Source organism: Agelaius tricolor, unplaced genomic scaffold, assembly GCF_023055355.1.
Source record: "Agelaius tricolor isolate 1412-34295 unplaced genomic scaffold, bAgeTri1.0.p SCAF_3, whole genome shotgun sequence".
Taxonomy (NCBI): Eukaryota; Metazoa; Chordata; class Aves; order Passeriformes; family Icteridae; genus Agelaius; species Agelaius tricolor.
In genome coordinates this window covers 19,373,257-19,388,492 of record NW_027269263.1, presented here as the reverse complement: position 1 = coordinate 19,388,492, position 15,236 = coordinate 19,373,257, and the positions used below count along the sequence as shown (strand labels likewise).

The following is a 15,236-nucleotide window of genomic DNA, read 5'->3' as shown; positions in this document are numbered from 1 at the left end:
AGATAAGGATTATATCTTCTCTATACTTCCTACTGTATAGGCTTCTAACTCCCTTATGCACCACTTGCCTTCTACATATCTAAGGCTCTAGGTGGACACTCAAGATGCTTCTGAACCCATTTGTGTGTAAAATATTTTCTATCGTATCTGAGTCCCATTTGGAAGATTGGACAAATGGATCATTTGCAGGATCATACCTCGACTCACATTGTCCCATGCCTACTTATGCCTTCTACCCGTGCTTCTCCATCATTCCTCATCATTTTCTCCTTTCCTTTTATCCTTCCAGCCGTGGAGAATGCACCTCTCCAAGCCAGCAGCCTCTCAGAGCAGGAGGAGGAGGAGGACACCATCTGGGAGAAGATCGAGAGTGCCCGACACCAGCTGACCCGCTCCCTGAACCCGGCCAAGCTGACGCCGTACCTGCGCCAGTGCCGTGTCATAGACGAGCAGGATGAGGAGGAGGTGCTGAACTCCTGCCGATTCCCTTGCAAGAGCAACCAGACAGGTGGGAGAAGACACAAACTTGCACTTGGATGGGCCTGGTTTGGGGGGATAGCGTGGTTCTGACACAGAGTGGATGCTGCACACACTGTGCTTTGTTGTTCTCTGAGGTGCTCTGTACCCAGGGCCTCCCCCTGCATGCACACAGAAGAGGGCAGTGCTCTCACCTCATTCTCCCTCCTCTCGCCACTCCCATTTTTGTGGATGGAAGTAGAACTGATGGAGATGCTATTTTCATATCATGAAGTGAGGATACACAGTGTTCTCTGTTTTGCAGGGAATTCATCCTAGTTAACTACTTTATCTGTTCTTCCAGGTTACCTGATGGACATCCTTCGGCGCCGTGGAAAGCGAGGCTACGAAGCCTTCCTGGAATCCTTGGAGTTTTACTACCCGGAGCACTACACACGGCTCACGGGGAGGGAGCCAGCCCAGCGCTGCTCTATGATCCTGGGTAGGAGCAGGTGCTCTGTTCTCCCTTCAGCTGCTGCTTGCATGAGAAGGGCCAGAAAATTTTGTGCAAGTTCATGTGTCTTCTTAAAACCAGGTTCATGCTGCCAGTGTGTGAGGACAGTTCTGTACTCTGGAACTGGCAGGGAGGGGGCCATGTATACAGGTGTGACAGACTGGTGCCATAAGCCTGGGACAGCAAGGGCTGTAAACCCTCAGGAGGACTTGTCACCCCTTGTGGAAAACAGAGCATTGGGCAAATCTGTTTCTTGGGGTTACCCCTGTTTCAGCAGCCAGGAACAGGTTCTCCTTTTTCTCTCCCCAGATGAGGAAGGCCCTGAGGGACTAACTCAGTTCCTGATGATGGAGGTGAAGAAAGTGAGGGCTCAGCGGAAAGAGCACCTGCTGAAGGAACACCAGCTCCAGGTGAAAAACCAGGCATTGGAGCAAGAGCAGGTCCGACTGGAACAGCAGCTGAAGGAACTCCTGAAGGTGCAGGAGCGCTGCCAGCGGCTGAGAGAGGAGTGGGACTCCAACAGCGTGGAGCTGCTGAGGCTGAAGGACGAGAACTACATGATGGCCATGCGCTACGCGCAGCTCTGCGAGGAGAAGAATGTGGCCGTGCTGCGGAGCAGGGACCTGCAGCTGCTGGTGGGATCCTGGGGAGGGAGCACAGGGGTGGGCAGCAGGATGTGGTGGGGCTCTGATGGCCCATGGATGTCTGCACGTGGTGCCTTGAGAGCGTGAAGGAGCTGATGGCACACAGGATGCATGACGGGGATCCTGCCCTGCTCTTGGTGGAAATGTGCCCTGCAGAGAGGCTGAGGCATGGGCACAGTGCAGGAGGCTCACCATGACCGGGGGCAGCTGGAGATGCATCACCAGCTCCTGCCACCTGGTGTGGTTGGAGGTATATCTCTAGAGGAGCCAGAAGCAGGGCTGATGTCTTCCCTGGCATCCCTTGATGCTCAGCCTGGCTGCTGGCACCACAAGATGCCCTGTGTGGTCCTGCCTGTGCTGCCTGCACTGCTCTCTGGGCATCACAGGCAGGCAGCGGGCAGCTCCACGCTGTCAAGCTGTGTGTTTGTATTTACTTTTTCCCCTTCAAGGGTTTGCGTTTTCCTCTCCCTAGGGAGGCCAGTGGCTGTGTAGCCACTCACACTGGGTGTGTATGTGTGCTGCCTGGAGCTGCCCAGCCTGCCTTGCTGAGCTTAGGAGCCTTTTGGCTTAGACTCCATTCCCCCTGCCACTCCCCACCGCCTCCTCATGTCTCTCATGACGTTTGTAAGACTCATGCCCTGCATAGCTGCAGGAATTCATGACACTGCACTCCAGCTGCCAGGCTCTCACCTCCTGCAAACATGCACCCATTTCCTGCCTGGGCAAGGACAGCCCTACCTTGAACCTATTAATAACCTGTGTTTTTAAGTGCTCTGCTGCCTCCTGGCATTCCCCCTACCAGTCTGGGCCTGGACCTCTCACAGAGCCTTGTGATTTCCTTTCATACCTCATTCTGTTCTGCCAGTGGCAGGATCCTCCCCTACCTTTTTTTCTGTATTCCTGACAATGCCAGCTCTCCTGGGCCTCTTTGGAACAGGGAGGTGAATCATTTGAAGGTAACTGTGGGCTGAAGAAATCCCCCTGGAAGCAGAGTCTCAGCTTGCCTTCCCCTCCTGAGTCTTGAGTCCAGAAGTGTCTGGTCCCCAAAAGTCATTGTAGGTCTTTTGGGCACATTCACAGAAGTAATTCAGTTCCTGAATCCCTCCTTGGTAATTTTGGCAGTGCTTCTTGGTGGCTTTGATAGGCTTGTCCTGTCCCATTTCCTCTCAAAGCCTTACCTGTGAAATTGGTTCTCTGATTGATCTTATCATTCATTACAGGTCTGGGAGGACCTTTCTTATCCTTAAAAGTCACTGTCCTCTGCTGTCTCCTGTTGATGAGACATGTTGGTGGAGGAAGGTGGGACCAGGCCAGGGAATGATGATGCCCCTGTAGTACTCTGCAGCCTCCAGCAGCTTGAGCCTCAAACACCTCCAGGCCAGAGGTGGCCTCCCACACTGAGTAGCCTCCAGTGGATTTTGCTGCTGTGAATTTGTTTCTCAGCTGCTCTAGGAATCTTTGAGTTACTCACAGCTGCGCACCAGAGGTCCCTTGTCCACCCACGGTCAAGTCCGGCTGCACTGTGGATGCCCTCGGGGTAGCAAGAAAGTTGTTGCACCAAGAGATGATCCTGAATATGCTTGTGCAAGTGCTTCTTCCTCCTTTCCCTGAGGGAGAAGCTTTTGAGTGCAGCTGTGCTCTAACCTCAGCCCAGCAGTAGGATACTCCTTCACATGGTTGCCTGTGGTTGCCTCCCATGCCTTACTTGCCTCCAGACCTGTTTTCTTCTCAGCACCTTCTCTGCTTCGCTCTCCTAGTAAGGCAGAGGTGCAGGGCCATGTGTGTTAGACTGTTTCTTCCCTGGGTTGCAGGTGGACCAGCTGAAATGCAAAGTGTCCAGCCTGGAGGAGGAGTGCAGCCTGCTGCGGAGACAGGCGTCGGCAGCGCCCCAGCGAGAGGCGGAGGAGCGGGCCCAGCCTGACACCGTGTCTGAGCTGTGGGCTGAGAACCAGCGGCTCACGGCATCGCTGCAGGAGCTGCAGGGCATGCTGCAGGTACCTGCCAGGGCAGGGCAGGCTCCAGGTCACCTCCTTTCCTGGGCCATCTCCAGTGCTGTTTACATAGCCACTGGAAAGATGGGGAAATTGTTGGTTTGGGCTGGCCTGTCCCATCCTTCGAGCATATTGCTTGGCTGTGATGGCTGCCATTGTGTCCAGGTAGTGATGGGTGCTTTTTTCCAGCTCTGGAATTCTTGGTTGGGCTCACAAGTGGGACTTTGTGCCTTGGAGTGCACAGCAGATTGATGCTGCATGATGATGGCAGTTGTTCCAATCTGCCAGTCACTGCTCTGCTCTGTTGCTCCCTTGGTGCTTGTGGTGCAGTTACAGTGCCTTCTTGCCTCTTAGAAACCCGGTGAGGGCCCAGTGCCAGGCTCTGAGCAGATCCTCCTGGACATCCTGGAGCATGACTGGAAGGAAGCCCAAGATGACCGGCAGGACCTCTGTCAGAAACTCAACTCCCTACAGAATGAGCTGCAGTGGGCTGAAGAGCTGAGGGATAAGGTAGAGCATTCATGACCACCTCTGTCCCTGCACACCAAGCAGGGCCTGGAGGAGAGGGGAGGGATGCTGTAAGGCAGTTGCTTTCAGGAAAGCTAATGCTCATTGCTTGCTGTTACCAGTACCTCCAGGAGGTGGAAGATCTGCAGCTGAAATACAGAACGCTGCAGAAGGACTGTGATCTCTACAAGCATCGCATGAACACAGTGCTGCTGCAGCTGGAGGAGATCGAAAAAGAGCGGGACCAGGTAAATTGCTTGTGACTGCCCAGCAAGAACAGGGCTCTGGATACCTCTCCTTCCCCAGTGGATCTCGTGCAGCCATGCCAGGGTGGGAGGTGTGGATCAGCAGTGTGGTTCTGTGTCTTTTCTCGCTCTCTGGCTCCTTGCAGGCCATCCAGAGCCGTGATGGGGTGCAGCTGCAATACTCCCAGAGCCTGATTGAGAAGGACCAGTACCGCAAACGAGTGCGGGCTCTGGAGGAGGAGCGGGATGAGCTCCTAAGCAAACTGAGCCAGGCAGAAGGGCTGAATAGCACGCTGGAGGCACAGCTGCAGCGCTGCCAAGGCAGCCGCAGCCTCAGCAAGGTGAGGGTGGCTAGAAGGAAGGGGAAAGAGGGAAGGCAAAGGGGTCAGGGCTGATTTCTGGAGGATGCAAATGGGATGATGCAGTCCCTTCTTTCCCAGATGTGCAGCTCTTCCTACTCCCTCTGCTCCAACCTCAGCAGCACCTGGAGCCTCATAGACAGCCCTGCAAATGGACTCATGGATACCCTGGGGACTTCTGTCACCCCATTCCCAGGAGATTCAGCCATTCAGAGCATGGTGAGTGCTTGACCACGTGAGGCTGGCCCTCAGCTGAGGTAGTGGAGACACTGCTCAGGAAGGGCATACTGGCATTGGAGTGGCTTCATCGTGAGACTTGGTGTGTAAGGTGTGAGCAGATCTCAGATGCGAAGCTCTCAGTCTCTAACAAACTGGCCAGTCCTGCCCTAAAGTGTGTGAAAACCCTTCATTCCATATGACACCCTAGAAACCAACAGCCTTGTGTAAGACGCTATCCTCCCTAAAATGCTGTTTAATCTACACATGTTGGAGGAGAAATCTGGACTCTTTTGAACTCTGTAGCAGCATCGTGTTTTTAATGGAGTCAGGTTCTTTCCTTTGACTCCTTGAACTGTCATCCCAGAGCACCCTGAAATGGGCAGTGCCACAGGTTACTCACACCTCTGGGTGTGTGGTGGCTAAAACAGAAATATAAGGACTAGGTTTGGATAGTCTGTTCATCTGCTACTGCTCCCACAGCTTGTGCTTTGCAAAAAGATGGGGATGCAGTGTCATGGACCTCTAGCTGAGCTATCTGCTAGGGAAAACAAGGTGCCCCCAGGAGTTTGGAGGGATGTGGATTATCCCAAAGAGGGCTGTGGTAGCCAAGGAGCTGTTTGCTCCCTTGGCCTGAAGGGAGGGGAGAAATGGTGCTGGGTGTTGGTGTTAGCATGCATGTCTCTCACTCTGCCCAAGGATGAGACTCCCGACAGTGAGAAGGATATCAACCGCCTTTCCACCTTCCCCTTCCCTCCCTGCATCGGCTCCATCCTCCGTCGGCAGCGGGAGGAGAGGTGCATGCCCCACAAAAGGTGATTGCTGAGGGCTGCTTGGCTCCTCTGTCGGCATCCTGGCGTCCAGGAAGAAATGCCTGGCAGGGTTATGAGAGAACCTGGAGTGGGAACTGAGTGGAAGGGCTGTTGGGAGGTTGTGTGGTGGCTCCAGGGGTGCTTGGGGGTGGTGGGGAAGTCTGTGGAGCTGAGATTGAGAATGGAACGCAAACAGGCTTTGGAAAAGCCACTACCTTACAGATCCATTTTGTGTCTCTTTTCTAGCTTGTCCTGTGGCTCCTTTAGCAGCATGGAAGATGGAACAGGTACAAGGCTTTCCTCAACGGGCTTAGCTAAAAAGGAGTGGGGGCTGTGGGGAGAGGGGTTGGACAAGTGGCCCTCCCTCACACCTCTGGTTTGTGCAGCTCATTGTGAGGGCTCTGAACCTGTAGCATGGTACAATGGCCCCTCATATCCCCCCGTGCCTTGTCAGGCACAGCAGCTGGAAAAGCTGGCTTTTCCTCTGCAGAGCAGGTAGCTGTTTGCATCAGCTCTGTTTGGCTCATGGAGAGCTGGTGAGGGGAGGAGGTAATAGAAGAGGGAAATACTTTTGCCCTGAGGTGTTACTGGATGCTCCCTTCACCTGCTACTACCTGTGTGATGGGTTGTAAATCTCCTGGAGTGAATAGGAGCATCCTGCTTCCTGGTGCTGGCAGGTCCTGTGGTGGGTGCTGGTGGCTGATCTCTGGGCACATCCAGGTGGCCCTGGCTGCTGCTGCCTTCTGACCAAATGCTGATGAAGGCAATGAATATTTGCTTGTTGTCAGGAAACACGGGAAACCCTTTTATTAAGGATGACTATTCAAAGCCTTCCTGCAACCTCAGTTTCCCAATTAGATGTTAGAAAATGGTCAGGAGAGGATGGCAGACCCTTGCCACCCCCAGAGCATGAGCTCCCTGTAGCATTAGCACAGGTAAAGTGCTCCCTCTCCCTTTTGCTCTTTCCTAGGCAGCAGTTTTCCTGGCACCTTTCTGGGGGCCTTCTCCTCTTCTTCCAGCAGCACCTACACCAGGGTGAAGTCGGAGATCTGCTTGTCCACGCTTTCCAGACGCAAGGAGGTCACCAGGAGGTGACTGCTGCTCTCTGAGCGGGACACTCTGTGGTGGTGCTTGAGGGGGCATTTTGTGGTGCCAGGGACTATGCTTGGGAGGCCCTTCCTTTCTGCCCCTCCCTTGCAGTTGCAGGCCCTTTCTTGCTAGTGGGAGAGGCGAGAAATGAAGATCCTACAGTCCTGGCTTCCTAGCTGGACTTCAATTTTTTGCACCATTCTATTGGTTATGGCAGGGGTGGAGATGTTGCTCTGGGCTGGACATGCAAGTGCCTAGGTGGGGAAGGACTGTGGGAACCCAGCTTGGCTTTGGTGGTGGGGCTGGTGGGATAGAAGGGGCTGTGGGGCCTTGTCAGCTCTGTGTGCCCTGGTGAGTCACGAGCTCTGTGCTGCTGTAGCTGGACACAAGGCCTGGGGGACTGGCTCTTAGAAAAGGCAGTAAACCTCAGTTGCCAGACTTGGCATTTCTCCTTGCCAGGTCACTGGTGGTGCAGCTCACTAGTGTGGGTCATCCCAGCCACCCCTCACCCCAGGAGAAGAGGCTTGGAGCAGACATCTCCATCCTTGGAGGGAACAGGACAGGAATTTATGTCCAGTGGGTCAAGCCGGGCTCACAGGCTGAAAAAGCAGGACTCAGGGAAGGGTGCCGGCTCCTTGAGGTGAGTCTGGGAATGGGCTCCTTTTGTGGGTTTGCAGAGTACCTGAGATGATGCAAGGAGTGTAGAGTGATCCCCAGTGCAAGATGACCTCTCCCCAGCTTGAAGTCCACCTCTATTTCTCTTATTTTCCAGGGCTGCCCCCTGTCTAGAACTTACACAGCACAAACACCCACCCAGGTCTCATAGTACTTGAGTGTACCTGTGCATGTAAAAATGCCAAGACCTTCTGAAACCCTTCCTTGAGCTGTGGGAAGGGAGAAAAAAAAAAATGAGTCACACAATTAAGATGCCAGTACAGCTTTGTGTCCCTCACCTTTGTGTCTGTCACCTTGTGGCTTTTCAGAGCAGTTTGCATCCTGCACATGGCCATCACAAACCAATCAATTCTGGAGCAAGATTTCTCAGGCCTTTGTGACCCTCCTGAGTTACAGAGAATAATTGCTCTGAAGAAGGCTCCTGGAAGGAGGGAAGGGCATTTCTTTTGCCAAGAATGACACCACTTGAAATACAGCTGCACTACTTGAATTAATATCCCACCTGTAACTGAAAACAAACCAGTGCTCCTGCTCCCACACATGTTCATGCACACACACATTTCCTTTCACAACAGCCCACCATCCAGACTGGGTGATGGCTGGCAGCAGGTATCAGCCAGAGGCAGACTGAGGATGCCAGGTCCTCAGATACAGTTTTTCCCAGACCTGCCTCACTCTGTAAAACCTTTTGTGTAACCCTGATGGGTGAGGGAGCCTGGGGGGTGCGTGCTATTCCAGCCCTTAGGTCTAACGGCATCAGGTCCTTGCTAGCTGAGGGTGCCATTGCTGAAGGAAGAGGTGCTTTCTCTGGAGAACTGCACACGGGAGGTTGCCTACCTGAGCCTGCTGCACTGGGATGAACCGTCTAGTCTCATCTTTCAGCTTGACCTAGAAGGTAAGGTGCTGGCAGCTACATCAGCTTTGAACCTGAGCTCTCTGCCTCCCTTTCTAGACCCTCCACCTAAACCTGGAGATTAATCTCAGTTATTCTCTCTCCTCTCCTGTTTGGTCCTAGGCCACCATGTCAGACACAGGGGTTGGCCATAGCTCCAGTAGCTTTCCCTCTCTGGTGTGACTTGTGCATCCTCTGAGTTTCGGGACAGAGGTACAGACCTTCTGTCTGTTTGCCTCCTCTGCACCCCAACCCCAATCCAGAGCGTCACAACTGTGCTGGGGACTTGGCTTTCTTACTGGTGACTGTTGTCTACTGCGTCCCCACCTGTGGTGCCATGTGTTCTGTGCTCCAGGATACCAGCCTCTGCGGGCAGCCCTGGAGGAAGGGAAGAAGTTTTCCGGGGACTCGTTCTACATGCGCACCAACGTGTCGCTCCTGGAGCCGTCAGACCCGTACGCGCTGTGCGTGAGGTGTCGGGAGATCCTGCACGTCACGGACACCATGCACAGGGGCCGCCTGGAGTGGTACTGCTCCCGCGTCGACCCCCTGACCCTGCGGGACCTGGACAAGGGCACGGTGCCCAACTACAGCAGGTAACCAGCACGAGGAGGGAGGCAGGGGCTGCCTGCCCCTTGTCTGTGCTGGCCATCCCCTAGCAGTCCTGGGGCTCTCTTGGTGGTGTAGCATGACTGAGTCTTGTTCAGGGACCAGTGTGGTAGTGTTTGGGAGCATTTGAGGGACTGGGAGGTTGAGTGAGGGCTTTGATATGTCTGTGCTTCAGCAGGTCTGTGGGATTGGTGAAGAGGATCCCTGCAGGCTATGGTCCCTGGGGCTTCTGGAGTTGCTTGAGTGCAAGCTCTTTGTCTTTTCAGGGCTCATCAGCTTTTGAAGATCCAGGAGAAGCACCAGATGCCTGGGCAGCAGAGAGGCCACAGAAATACTGTAAGCCAAAGAAGTGGGTGATGATAGCTGTGGTGTGTGCCCATGGCCATCTCACCACCTCAGAGACAATCTGCCCCACTCTGTTGGTAAACCAACTTGTACAGAGGTGGCAGATGGGTTAGCAAACAAAGCTTTTAGGCCACGCAGTGTTACTGCTCTCTGGCTGCTTTTCTACCACTTCCCCACTTCCCAGACTGAACCTAATGGATGGCAGTCCTAGTTCCTTGCTTTTTGTAAGGGTGCTCCATCCTTTTTGTCAGAGGATATTCTGCAGCCAGTTTTTCATGTGTGTGAAAAGGGCAGTGCTCTCAGACTAATTGCCCTCACTTTCTCCTCAGCTAAAGAAACGGGCCTTGGGCCAGCTGCGCTTGGTGAAATCCAAACCACAGAAGAGCCCAGAACAGCCTCCCCAGCAGCTGTGGCTGGACCCCTGCTCAGGTGAGCTGTTAGCCCTGTGCCTGCTCTGTCACCCTTGGAGACCCAGTTGTCCCCTGGCCATCCAACTTTTTGTGGAGAATATACTGCTGCGTAACTCAAGGGAGTCCCAGAAAATGGGCAGGGGTCTACATCCAGGGTATCTGTCCATGAGTGAGTGTTGTAACCAGGGTAGGGTCTCTCCTGGGACATAAGATGATTCGGTAGGTGCCTCCATGATTCAGGATGAGGAGGTGGTACAGAACGCTGGGGTGGTCTGTAGGCTGTCCTGGTCTCCTGTGTTCTCACCTTTGGCTTTCTCTTTTCAATGTTGTCTTCCAGACCCAAACACGAACTTGAAGCCTTACAGCCTGGTGCGCCCTGTGGTGGTCAAGACACCCCGTCCCGTGGTGCTGTTGCCAAGCTGCATTGCACCACGGCTCATCAGGAACCTGCTGGACCTGCCCACCTCTCGCCTGGACTTCCACGTGTGCCCAGCAGGTAGGCAGAAACATGTGGCTGCTCAGTCTGTTTCACTGAAGAGCTGCTCCTTTCTTGGAAGGTTGAGTTATGGTCTCATCGGAGTCTTGAAAAGCCCATGAGATCTCTCTTCAGAGGATATGTGTGGGAATCTTTTGGTCTTCCCATGTAATGCTTGTTGACATGTCACTTCATTGGGCTGAGTGTCTGCAAGATGTTCCCTGTTCCCTGCTGTTTTTAACTGTGTCCTATCCCTTTGGCCCACTGGGAAGCCAGCCCTCCCTTCTGGTCACCTGAGACATGGGGTTCTTCTCTCTTCCCTTGAGTGGTGTAGCATTGCCTTGCTGCTCTGGGTGGCTCTTCCCAGGGATGAAAACCCTCGCTGATGTGGGATCTGCAGGTTGACTTCATGCCAGCTCTTCCTGCCCAGGAATAGGAGGCTCCAACCTTGGAGCTTTTATCCCCCTCTTCTGCCAGGAGATGTGATGCTGACACACGGCTGAAGAGGCTGCTGGGGAAAGGGCATTTCTCCCATAGGGAATGTTCAGAGAGGACAACTCCCTGTTTCCTCCTTCCTCCTCACTTCTCCAGTGCTCTCTTTTCCCAGTGTTTAGAGTTCTCCCTTTGCCAACTGCAGGACTGAAAAATGAGTTGGTTTATTTGTTTGCGGGGTAATGATGGAGGTAGTGAAAAATCTCTGGTTTGCTGAAGGATGGCTCTGAAAATTTTGGCTGCTAGGCTTCTCAGCTGAGTGACTTGGCCATATATCCTGTCCTGTTGAGCCCTCTGCAGGGTTCCCCTCACACTGCACAGGGGACCTGCTTCCAAGCTTTTACTGTGATTGGGAACTTACACTGAGGGCAAAAACTCCATTGTCACCTGCTAGTTTTGCTGGCTGCGAGGGAAGGAAAATAATCCATGAGCCCCAAGCCGTTTCTCTTTTCTTTGCTGCCTGTATTTTCTTTCAGTCTTCCAGGAGAGTCTGCTGCCTGCAAAGGAAACACGGCTTTGCAGGATCCAGGTCTGCCTAGGAAGTACTGTGTCACCAGGCAGAGGTTGCCCAGCCAGCCTGGAACCTGGTATAACTGGAACATGCTCTGGACCCAGTTCCAAACATGCCTTCTGCTAAAACTATTATTTTATTTCCATCTTAGGGACAAGCAGCTCCTAAAAGCCTTTTTATGATGCCTCCTCATGTTTCTGTGGCAGTGTGGGCAGCTGCCTAGGGCAGCATGGTGGGCAAGTAAAGCCTGGCTCCTGCCTCAGCCACACTGGAGTGCAGGCCCTGTGGCTCCCAAGCCAGGTCTGGGTGTGTGTGTTGTGTCAGCCTCCTTTGGGAGTTACCAGGGGCACCTGGCTCTCCTTGCTTTGACCATTGCTTCATCCAGCTCTGCCCCCAGTTCTCTGTCCCAGCGTCGCCTCTCTGCTGCTTTCCTGGTGCTGGCTGCTGTGTGCTGTCCTGCCTCTGAGCAGGCTGCCACCAGCAAGAGGAGGTTCAGCTCATACCCATTTTCCTCCCACTCACCCAGCATACACCCACTCCTCTTGCTTCCCCAGCCATGGTGCTCACTTACAGGAGCTGTGTATAAGCCTGTATAGCACTCAAACCCTGCAGAAAACCTATCTGGCAGGATAAAGTGGTTATTTTTCTGCCATGCTCTGTTAGGGAGGGGTTGGGATAGTGTAGCAGTGGGTGGATAATGTCTGTGAGCCAGCTTAGGCTGCTGTGATACAACACAAGGTGCTGCTCTTGCCATGCAAGGTGTCTTCAGCTGTGATATCTTGCTTGTTGCCTCCCAGAAAGCTGCAGGAGATCCATGCCCAAAGTGTGATGCTGTATAATTAGTCTTGCTCTCCAGAATCTGTAAACTCTGAACTTGATAAGCACCAGTGCAGCAGTCAGTGTGTGGGATCTGAGGTAGAAAGCCTGTGCAGGAGCGAGAAGGGGCTGACATCTCTCTCTCCCTATTTCCTCTTGGCTTGCAGAGAAGCTGGCAGGAGGGGATCCCAGCATAACCCACGCTCAGGAGCAGCCTGTGCCTAGAACTGGCCGCCAGGACCAGAGGGAGAGCGGACGAATCCACATGATCCGGGAGGCAATGGAGAAGGTGCTGAGGCTTTTGGTGTGGGGAGAAAGGGACAGGATGGGGCAGCTCATTCACTCTGGAGGAGAGGAGGGGGCAGCTGAGTGGGGGAAGAGGGAGAGTGGTGTGGTGATAGAAAAGGAGCTGCTTGCTTGGGGGTTGTGTAATTTGGAGAGTGTTTCAGGTCAAGGTGCTGTGGAGTTGTGGAGTAGCAGATATGGACATTTCCCTGAGTCTCTGATAAGCTCAGATAAAATAAATGGGAACTGGGGATTTGTGGGGGAGGTAGTGGGATGTGCCATACTCAGAAGTGACCTCGCTGCTCTCACATTCGTCATGTTCACAAAGTGGCAACAGCTCTGCTCAGGGCAGAAATGTGAGGCTGTGGGTGACAGAGATGACAAAGAGGATGTGAAGATGAGTTGTGGCTGAGAGAGGGGTCCAGTGAGCTCTTGGGTTGGATTGGCAGTGATGGAGTGGGTGACCCTGCTCTTTAATTCTCTCCTTTTCTATTGGCACTGTCCATAAATCTCACTTTTAATTGAATTAGTATTGGAAAAGCAATGATATTGCACAGTATGGGGTTTGATTTAATGTAACTGTCAGGGGCCGGGGTTGTTTTTTCTCCATTTAAATCAGTAAATCTATTCAATTTCCTTTCCAGAATAAACACTGCCTGCTAGAGCTGGGAGTTGAGGGTGTGAGGGATCTAATTAAAAGTGAAATATACCCCATCCTTATCCATGTCGAGGTCACTGAGAAGAACGTTAGAGGACTCAGGTGAGGAGAGAGCATGGCATGGATGGAGGGTGTCACAGGAGGAGAGAGAAGCCCTGGTCTCTGATCAGAGACAGGACAAGGATCAGGCGAGAGCACTGGATGTGTGTGCTGTGAGGGGAGCAATTCCTTTCTGTACATGTGAGCACATTCCTGGGTGGTTTTGCCACCCTGGCTCTTTATGCCAAGGGTGACATTTGTCCCTGTTCTCCGTAGGAGCTTGCTGGGGAAGGCGGGCCAGCGGGACTCGGAGGTGCTGAAGATGTGCCGCGCTCTGGAGCAGGCTCTCCACACCCTGCCCTGCTCCTGGGCCCGGGTGGAGCCCCACGCCTGGAGCCATGCCCAGGAGCTGCCCAAGGTGGTTCGTGGCTGCATCTTCCAGGAGCAAACCCGCCCACTGTGGATTGAGGAGGGCGAAGACTGAATGGGGGGGTAGCAGAATGGCTCCTGCCACCTACTGTCCCCAAGAGCTGCTCTCAGAGGTCCCTGCCTTCCCAAGCCCCTCCAGGTAGTGTGTTCTTCCTCCCTGAGGGGATGCTGGTAGCTAAAGGCTCCCCAGGGTAGCTTTTCTTCCCCTTTGAGGGCCACCAAGAGCCAGGAAGTAACAGATAACAGTCCCCTGTCTGAGCTTCCTGTATTTCATTGGAAAGGCATCTTCCACCACCATGGTGGAAAGCACCCCTGTGGGCTGTTCGCTGTCACCTTGGGCTGCCCTTGTATGTGGTCAGACTGACAGACAGGGAACGTAGGGGAACTGTGTGGGGTCAGGCTGCCTAGGAGCATTTCTCACACAGATTTCAAGCTCCTGAGCTCTTCTCCTGTCACCTCCATCTCCCCTGCCCGGTGTCACTGTGTACTCCGGGTCGTCTCTTCCCATCTACCTCGCCTCTGGCCCCAAGGCACAGGGAGCATGGCTCATACCCCTGTGACCCACGGGCGGGCTGGAGTGACATTCAGGTTGCAACAAACCCTCGTTTTATAGGAGCTGTAGAGCTGTACTCTTTATTGCTTGTAAATTATTAATGGAGCCTTTCATTGGCAAACCGCCTGTAAAGGAGAATTAAATACCATTCATAATGGGAATGGGTGGCAGGCTGCGGGCTTGTGTGTTACTGGGAAGGTGTGGGTGATGTACAATGGGATATTTTTCTCCTCCTTTAGGTGAGACCCAACTGCCCAGCCCTCCAGGAGGGGGAGGGAGCACTGATGTTGCTCTTGTAGGGCAGCAAGAAGTGTGGGGAGAGGGCAGGCTAAGCGTGCCACAGACTAAGTCCCCTCCTTTTTCTACTTGGCCCCTGGTTTTCAGTCCCTTGCTCTCCCCAGCACTGATGTTGGTCGGAGTGCTTTAGGAAAGTCAGGGAAAAACTCACTTGAGTTTTGAATTGTGTCTGGCTGGGGTCCCTAGAGCTTTGCATCCCTCCATGCCCTGGTTGGCATGACGTGACAAGCCAGTTACCTCAGCCTCCTGAGCAAGGAGGCAGCAAGGAGACTGAGCCCAGCCATGCTGCTGGGAGAAAGGGGGACAGTGCCCCTGCAAGGTGGGGTTCTCACCCTGACATGGGGCCAGAGTGGGTTCAGACTCTGGCAGGGGCAAGATGGAGGCTTTGGGCAGCCACAGCAGTGCTCACTTAAACTGCATGGTCCCAAATCCTGTTATGCAGCCACCATTAGCAGATGCCATAGGAAAGAGGTGCCAGGATACCCATGCTGGGGAGAGGTGGTGGTTGTGGTGGTAGGCGGTTTTTCCTGAGGCAGGCCAGAGGATAATGAAGTCTGTGGCTCTGGGAGGCTTGGGGCTCTTGGGGCATGAGGTCAGGCAGAGTCTGCTGATGCTGGGCTCAGTGGGAGAAGATGGGCAGCCAGCACCAGAATCAGGTCCCCTCTGTGTCCCCCTGCCCCTGTGGTTTGGCACTGCTGGTGGCATGCACTTGTGAAGCTCTGAGCAAAGATTAACTTGCTGATCTTCACGAGTCCCCTGTGAGGTGTTATTTCAGGCTCTAAACCAGTTGCCTGTGTCTTTTATGAGGACGAGAGTGAAGGAGGGAGGAAAGAAAATGAAGATTTTTAACTTGCAGTCACTAAAATGTAGAGCAGAATCCTTGCTCTGCCCTGGAGCCATGCAACTCTTCTCAGGGA

The 15,236-nt window shown here is 53.6% G+C and overlaps 1 protein-coding gene across 1 annotated transcript; it reads left to right on the top strand.

Annotated features, from left to right (window-relative positions):
- Window positions 1-225: 225 nt before the first annotated feature.
- Window positions 226-14,195, top strand: CARD10 (caspase recruitment domain family member 10). The gene is made up of 20 exons (XM_071422813.1): window positions 226-508; window positions 821-958; window positions 1,280-1,605; window positions 3,426-3,608; window positions 3,960-4,115; window positions 4,235-4,360; window positions 4,504-4,698; window positions 4,798-4,935; window positions 5,632-5,747; window positions 5,991-6,031; window positions 6,715-6,835; window positions 7,293-7,473; window positions 8,280-8,403; window positions 8,756-8,996; window positions 9,276-9,345; window positions 9,684-9,783; window positions 10,102-10,260; window positions 12,226-12,347; window positions 12,988-13,103; window positions 13,317-14,195. The coding sequence occupies exons 1-20, from the start codon at window positions 226-228 to the stop codon at window positions 13,522-13,524; spliced, it is 3,144 nt and encodes a 1,047-aa protein (XP_071278914.1). The 3' UTR covers window positions 13,525-14,195.
- The last annotated feature ends 1,041 nt before the right edge of the window (window positions 14,196-15,236 follow it).

Bases quoted from the DNA above. Each gene is read 5' to 3' on its own strand.
- CARD10 (XM_071422813.1), top strand. From the start codon at position 226: ATGCCTTCTACCCGTGCTTCTCCATCATTCCTCATCATTTTCTCCTTT. The intron at 4,116-4,234 runs GTAGAGCATTCA...TGCTGTTACCAG, and splicing joins CTGAAGAGCTGAGGGATAAG to TACCTCCAGGAGGTGGAAGA. The intron at 4,361-4,503 runs GTAAATTGCTTG...GGCTCCTTGCAG, and splicing joins TCGAAAAAGAGCGGGACCAG to GCCATCCAGAGCCGTGATGG.